The sequence below is a fragment of the Aspergillus lucknowensis genome (assembly GCF_044049455.1).
Source record: "Aspergillus lucknowensis strain CBS 449.75 chromosome Unknown BJX67scaffold_44, whole genome shotgun sequence".
NCBI classification, from domain to species: Eukaryota; Fungi; Ascomycota; class Eurotiomycetes; order Eurotiales; family Aspergillaceae; genus Aspergillus; species Aspergillus lucknowensis.
In genome coordinates this window covers 50,443-57,685 of record NW_027263588.1, presented here as the reverse complement: position 1 = coordinate 57,685, position 7,243 = coordinate 50,443, and the positions used below count along the sequence as shown (strand labels likewise).

General features: G+C 52.5%; 3 protein-coding genes across 3 annotated transcripts; 1 reads left to right on the top strand and 2 right to left on the bottom strand.

The window, feature by feature from the left end:
* The first annotated feature begins 258 nt into the window (after positions 1-258).
* BJX67DRAFT_362050 (uncharacterized protein) lies at positions 259-1,311 on the top strand. The gene is made up of 3 exons (XM_071029946.1): positions 259-705; positions 796-877; positions 1,021-1,311. Exons 1-3 carry the CDS (start codon positions 577-579, stop codon positions 1,221-1,223), a joined length of 414 nt encoding a protein of 137 aa, XP_070883055.1. The 5' UTR covers positions 259-576; the 3' UTR covers positions 1,224-1,311.
* A 297-nt stretch (positions 1,312-1,608) lies between these two features.
* BJX67DRAFT_390219 (MFS transporter) lies at positions 1,609-3,732 on the bottom strand (the record flags this gene model as incomplete). Its single annotated transcript, XM_071034608.1, has 5 exons — positions 1,609-2,056; positions 2,272-2,473; positions 2,572-2,959; positions 3,036-3,276; positions 3,348-3,732. The coding sequence occupies 5 exons, from the start codon at positions 3,730-3,732 to the stop codon at positions 1,755-1,757; spliced, it is 1,518 nt and encodes a 505-aa protein (XP_070883054.1). The 3' UTR covers positions 1,609-1,754.
* Positions 3,733-4,822: 1,090 nt separating this feature from the next.
* Positions 4,823-5,787, bottom strand: BJX67DRAFT_384076 (uncharacterized protein; the record flags this gene model as incomplete). Its single annotated transcript, XM_071033591.1, has 2 exons — positions 4,823-5,108; positions 5,180-5,787. The coding sequence occupies 2 exons, from the start codon at positions 5,785-5,787 to the stop codon at positions 4,823-4,825; spliced, it is 894 nt and encodes a 297-aa protein (XP_070883053.1).
* Between the last annotated feature and the right edge of the window lie 1,456 nt (positions 5,788-7,243).

Genomic DNA, 7,243 nt, shown 5'->3' with positions numbered 1-7,243 from the left:
GTGCGGTCCGGACGATTATCCATCTGGCGCGGCTGCAGGAGTGGAGGCCAACGTGCATGTCACCAGGGGCCGCCCGTATGTGCACGGTCTGAAATTCCGGGACACTGATACGACTCATTACCACTAGCACAATTACCACAAATACCATTGCCACCCGTGGACGAGTACCATTACCACTAGTACCATTACCAGTTGCATCCACCATAAGTACAACACTATATCGTATATCCAACTGGAAACATCCTCATCCTCACCATCAATAAATCGTATCCGCAGCCCCAGAGTTCAGCTGATTGATCACCTGGATCCTGAAGCTGCTATTAATTTCCTCAGCCTCCACCAACGAGCTTCCGCCACGCACTGTACATGGCCCAAACGTCTCTCCAACCCCGTGGTCAGTGGGTCGCCTAAAGGGAGCAGCGCATGGCAAATGGCGGCGAGAAATGTTGAAGGTAGGACATAAAATGGGGGCCAGCCATCAAGGAGGTGTCAGTGGCAGCTGTAATCGCAGTGTACACCCATCGAACCAGATCCACTTCTCCCTTCACTCGATCAAGTCTTCTGTCTCACTTCAGGATGCGTATGGCGATCAGAATTGGCGCGGTCCGGAATTCCGCCCTTCAGCTCTCTCATCTCAGAGGCAGGCAGGCCTCGTCTGCTGCGGCGAGAGAATGGCTAGTGCTCTTTCCCGATATGCCCAATGTGGTGAGTAATGGCATCTGGCCAGACCGACCCCATCACCTCCCACTCTAGCTCCTCAACAGGGCCTCCTCTGATATTGTTGTGCTGGCCTAGCTTGACCGTCGGCTTGAAATTCGCCCCCGGCACTCCCCCAACTTTGTGCGTCTTCACAAGGAACAATGGGTTACCTGGGCTGGTGAGTCTTTTCCGTCCATTATTCTCCCTTCCTCATACCCTTTCTCTCTTCCCTTCCATCCCCTTCTCCTCCTTGAATCATCGCATCTCCATGCCAACTCGTCCTCTTCAATCATCACTAAACCAAGACGTTGGTCTGTCCAGGGCCCATCTTCGAGAAGCACACCTTCCCTGGAAACCCTCGTCGGCCCTTCAAGGGGTCTGTGATGGTGGTCAATGATGTCGGCAGAGAGCAGATCTGGGAGCGTCTGAAGAGTGATCCGTATATCCAGGAACATATCTGGGATGTGGATAATGCACGAGTGATTCCCTTTGTCACCAATATGAGGCGGATTCCGAAGAAGTAATTGTTTTTGCTGGGTTAGCATAGTGAAGTAGGTGATGTACTGGGCTAAAATATGTCCCCTGAACGAAAAATAACATCAGATATCCGTCTTAATTTGGTGTTTGTAAAAAGGATGGTGCGAAAAAAAGACGATAGAAATGTAGTGGTGATGCTCATCAATGTTCGTTGCTTCAGGGATATGAGGTTGATAGTAGCGAAATAAGTTTGATCATGTATAGCAGAACCGAAGTTTGTGGTAACTAACAGTCACCTCTGTAATGGATCTGTAGAGAGGTAAACCCAAACAATAGGAACCCATCCTCTTTTATATTCCACATCACTCCTCTCGCATCCCCCAGCAAATGCAGATCCCCTGCCCGTCCTTACTTATGTATATACAAAAACATGGCTGCCTGCCTGCAGGGTGATCCATCTATCCATCTATCCATCCATTCGTCCCACTGTAGCACAATGCAGCTCATCTCATGTCATTCCATTCCTGTATTCGTTCCGTTTTCATTTTTTTTTAATTCAAATCTCAGACAGACCGGTATCACGTCTCACGTCTCCCTGATTCTCGTCCTCGTTCTGGTAATCTAACCGACAACAAAACAACCGCAATCCCTGCACAGAGACCCGAAGCCACAAAATAAGGTAGGCCCACCCACCCATGGCCCAGAGAAAGGCCGATCCGATACATCATGGAGATCAACGGACCGGCGATCACGCCGCCCACCGCGAGGATGATGGCGACGGTGCTGTAGAGACTGCCGAGATTGGAAGGGTTAGACGCCTTCCAGAGAGAGGCGAGAAGGCTCATTACGGCGGGTTGGAAGCCCGCGCCGAGGGTGTAGACTATTAGGCCTGTCCCGGTCAGCGGTGAATATGGTAGGCGCGTGGGTGTGTATAAAATCAAAGGTGCGGGTGTACGTAGTGAGGGGCAGGGGAGGGCCGCAACGCCGCACCAGCCACAAATGCTGTGGTAATTCTGTCTGTCTCTCTCTTTGTGTGTGTCCTTTTGGGTGCAAAATTTGTAGCGGGCGGGAAAATAAAGAAACTCGGACGCTCACCAAGGATTGCCGGGGCGACGGTGGGGGACAGCGAGAGTATTAAAAGCCCTACGACGATGAGCCCTAGACTGAGCCGGGCAATTGATAGATCACGCTGTTGGGGATCACGGAGACCCTGACTCTGGACGAACAAGAGCAGGGACCCCAGGATGAGTAGGAGCCCAAACTCTACCGCCGCCCGTAGAGAGAGAAGCATCGCCGACTAGATAGGATTTGCAACTACGTCAGTCTTTATCAACCCAAAGGACGAGAATGGGGCAAGACAGGGGCAGGGAAAGAACAATGCTAGATCCTGCATACCTGAGCGATTGACCAGCCGTACCGTTGCGAAACGTACTGCAGGAGGAAATCCAGCGACTCCGCACTAACGGTCAATATGAGAAGACTGAATACCAGACCAGCGACGTTGCGGTCAGACACGATGCTGCGGAAGTTCGTTGCCAAGCAGCCACGCAGCGTCGACTCCTCTTCCTTGCAGCCATCGATCGACGCATCCGACGACCGTGACCCCCCAGCAAAGTCTAGCGTTTCGGGTAGTGCCATCAGCAAGACGGTAGCAACGACCTGAATGCCTACGCCTAGAAAGCAGGGGGTCCACGCATTGTGGGCCATCAATGCAGACGACAGGGGATTTGCAAGGATATCGGAAATCAATACCGCAGCCTGCAACTGGAAGTAGATGGTGGACCTTTTTGAGCAGTGTGCGTCAGGATGTAGGCCCTGTTGTAGTATTGTATACAGGAGAACCAGAACAGATCACCTACCTTTTATCATCCGGCACCACATCGGCAAGGGAGGCTTCCAAGACTGCGGTAGCGACCGCCGGCCCCCCCCCTAGGCACTGGAATAAAGACGAGATCCACGTTAATTCTAAGGGCCACTGCATCCAGCACACGAGTAAAGCCCACGCAGTCGACAGCGCCAGGCCCAGGAAACACAGTAATAGAACCAGCCTGCGGCCTTTGGAATCTGATAATGCTCCGTAGGGAATTGCCAGGAAAACGGCTTCAGAGGGTTAGGGCAGTTGATCTGGCAACAGCGCATACTCATTGTAATTGAAACTGTGATCGACATACCGGGAATCCCGTCAAATACCGTCTGCCAACCTATCAAGCGCGCGACTCCGGACTGGATCTCCTTCGTCTTACATTGGGACTCGGGAATGTTCTGCATCGGCACTGGGAAGGCATCGCCGTGCGTTCGATAGTATGCCCGGCACAGGATGGACTCGAACAGGCGGATCTTCGGCGCACGAACAACCGCAAGACCAATGTCCAAAATTAGAGTAGCCGACGCACATAGTAGAATTACTCGCAGGACTCCTTTCCCCGACAATGGAGTTGGGGGTGAAACTGCACCAGATGAATCTGGGATTAAGGGAGTGTGTTCGTCCTCGGCTTCTGTGTCGCTAGCCGGATGCTCCAGTGAGCGACAAACCTCATCTTGCTCCTCGCACCTCATGGTAATACAGCCTCCCGGTGTCGTATATGCTTGATGTGAACGATTGGAGAAAAGGTCGTTGAGCGAGCAACGAAGGATGGAGGATGGTTGGGCCCGCACGTGATGCCTTTGTAATGACGAGCCCTCGCGCGCGACTGCGAGGATGTCAATAATAGCGAGAGTCGAACCCTTTCACCGACCTCAGCAGGAACTGCTGCATCCTTCCCCGAGCCATCTAGTAACCAGGTTGCTATCCGTGTCTACCGGCGGTAACTCCCCTTTCACTACTCTCAGCATCCCTTGCTACATATCGTTGCATCCACCTTTGAGGGCTGAGCGGCAATAGATTACCATCCCATATTATTCCTGAGTTTATTCCTTGGTTTCAAAGTTTGTATCGTCTAAGGTACGGATACAACAGGTAAGAATATTGTTTGCCACTAGTAAGACCATCGAAAGCAATACGCATACCGATACGGCCCTGCCCCGAGGGGCTTCTCCACAATGATCTGCCTTTCATCTATTCTGGAACACAACATACGAAAGGTCCAACCACTGCAGTGAGGCTGAAGCCAACAGATCCTACGGCTGGTTCCTATTGGCCGGCTGAGAGCCCATTTTATTGCCAAGAGTGTGGGCTGATGCGTTGGGTTCATTGGCTGCACCGAAGAACTTGCCATTTCGAGGCAGAATGCGCCGAGATGGCGAACTGTTAATGCCAGTGGTATTATGTCCGGTCGAGCCTCCTCCTCGGAGCTCCCGTTGGTGGGTCCAGGTCCCAGGTTGAGGATCTTCCGGACGAGCGAATAATCAGGGCGAATGCTCGGGAACTAAAACGGGCGTCTCACCGGAGCTTCCACCCAACAATCAAGATATCAGACTCATCTGTTGAGCGACGTTACGTACAAAGTCCACTAGAGGCTCAGATATTATTCCGAATTCCAGGAGCGACCCTCTCCAGCTCCTCCAGAAGTTCCTGGAACAATCTCTCCTGCGTGGCACGGCCTTCTTGGCTGCGTACAAACGTTGCAGGTCTTCTTGTATTCAGCCCGTCAGCGCTCGTGTCCTCAACGTGGGAATGGATGGGAGGGTAATGTATGACGGGGAATCCTCACTCAGTCACCTTGCAGTCACGGAGGTACTTTCCGTTTGTTTCACCGTGGTCAGCCGCAGCGGCGTGGACCAATGTTCGGCTTCCATCCTCTGCATTGCGAGCAAGCATAGCCATGACGGGACTGGTCAAAAGCTGAGCCACAAGCGGAGTCTCACGACGAAGTCTGGTCTTGCATAATCCCGGCGACACGGCGTTGAGTGTCACCGGGGGTTTATCAGACTGGCTAAGGCGTTCTGCAAGGGCACGCACGAGGTAGAGCTGGATAAGTTTGGATGTATCGTAGCTGAGAATTGATCAGTCTAGCTGTTCTAAAAGGGTACTTCAAGGGTAACGTCGGTATCCGGGGATCCTCACCGTTCATCCATGTTCGCCTGCTTCTGATCCCTGAGTGCGTCGAAAATCCGCGGGGCATTTTGCTCTGCGAAAGCCGTCGTCTCGTGGCCCTCGCTGGAGACAACCACGACGCGGGGACGCGCACGGATCCGGCCCTCCATGTCTTGCTCTTGCATCTTCGGTAAGAGGGCCAGAATCAAGAGGAATGTCGACAAAACATTCACCTGGATGGTTCGTTCCACATCGCCAACTAGCGACCATTTGCTGGTTGAGATACTTGCATTTGCAACTACCACGTCCAGACGGGGGAGACTGGATGCCTTGGCGGCCAGGCTTTGGACGCTGCGGACATCTTCTAGATCCAGCGGCCATACCTCGACGACACCTTGTACCTTGGTGGATGCCTCAATCGATAGCTTCGCCTGCTCGCCTTTTTGTGATTCGCGAACAGCCAGAATAACCTTAGCGGCTTGTAGCCGCACAAAGTGTCGCGCGGCCTCGTGACCGAGCCCGCTATTCCCCCCTGTCACTAGGATTACTTCATCCTTGAAGCATTGGGTAGGATATGGAAGCCTTGAGAACTGGGAGGAGAAAAATCGAGAAAGGTACGAGGGCTCTGGGTCCGCCATGGTCAATCGGTTCGTTGTGAACGTGTGAGTGAACTTGAGGACCTGGTCACTAAAAAGGCAACTAACAGCACTGTTCAGCTGGAGATATTGGGCGGATGGATAATCCATCAGATATCGGTTGCCAACATCCGAGTTGGCATGCTTCCTTATTGCCGCGATGTAACCTTTCCTCGGAGCGCAATCGTGGCTGTAGTACTCCTCCACGAGCAGGCAGATGGATCGACAAGGGAACGAGATGTGACGAAGATTACAGACGGAAAACATACCGTCCGTCGTAATACAATACCGCCCCGGGCCCATACAACGTGGCACCATGCGGAACGCCATACCGCAGATACACAAGGATACCGATCCTTCATCCTCCATACTCTTTTGCCATGTTCCAACCGCAAAGGCTGAGTTTAAGTCAATCATGACGGGAAAAGAAGGGAGCAGGGCTCGTCAGAATGTGGGGTTGCAACGTTGGGCGCGAGGCTGCGCACATCGCCCTGGCATCTCATGATGCCATTTTTGTCCATTCCCTTTGGGTATTTGACTCAGCCCAGTCTCTTCCTGCTTAGACAGAACATATCCGAATTGAGAGAGCAAGATACGCAGTCCAGTATGCTGCATACTTACTTTGCAACTTCCAACTTCCTGGCCGCGTTCGCGGTGTGGATGAGCGTCGTTGTGCTTGCGGTATCATTACCTCGCCTTAGTTCCTCTCACTGAGTTAGTAGCGACTGACAGTGTGATAGTTCACCATTTTCTGTGTTCGTCGATTGTACTTCCACCCATACTCCAAGTACCCAGGGCCTCTACTGGGCAAGCTTACCAACTACTATGCGGTCTATCACTCATGGAAAGGTGACCAACACATCGATATGTTGCGCTGCCATGAGAAGTACGGTAGGTGGCATTGAATCCTTTTCAGAGTTGATAACAGCTGACACTTCTCTATCATAGGTCCGTATGTACGTTACGGCCCTAATGAGTTGAGCATCAACACCGCTGCGGGACTGAAAGGTGCGATGAGGCCTTCCAATACTGCATCACATCGTATCCCAAAAGTCGTACTGACCAGCCGTAGAAATATACTCCCACGGTAGGACTTTCAAGAAGTCGGTGAAATACAATGCCCTGGTCCACCAGGCCACAAACACCTTGACCACAATCGACAAGCGCAAGCACGGCAAGAAGCGCCGCTTGATCAGTCAGGCATTCTCCGACGCAGCCTTCCGCAGCTACGAGGAAACCATTCAGCAAAAGATCGCGCAGCTTTGCACGGCACTTCGTCGGCGAGACGACGATTCAAGTGAAATTGTCCCGGATGGGAACTGGGGGCCGGCCAAGAACATGTCCCACTGGTGTAAGTCAACCCTTGTATCTGCGTCAAGTTGTTGACCCTAACTGATGGACGCAGGCGACTGGTTCACATTTGACGTCATGTGCAGTGTCATCTTCGGCGTGCCCTGGT

Coding starts and splice junctions, on each gene's coding strand:
- BJX67DRAFT_362050 (XM_071029946.1), top strand. CDS start 577: ATGCGTATGGCGATCAGAATTGGCGCGGTCCGGAATTCCGCCCTTCAG. Junction 706..795: donor TTCCCGATATGCCCAATGTG/GTGAGTAATGGC, acceptor GTGCTGGCCTAG/CTTGACCGTCGGCTTGAAAT. Junction 878..1,020: donor ACAATGGGTTACCTGGGCTG/GTGAGTCTTTTC, acceptor TGGTCTGTCCAG/GGCCCATCTTCGAGAAGCAC.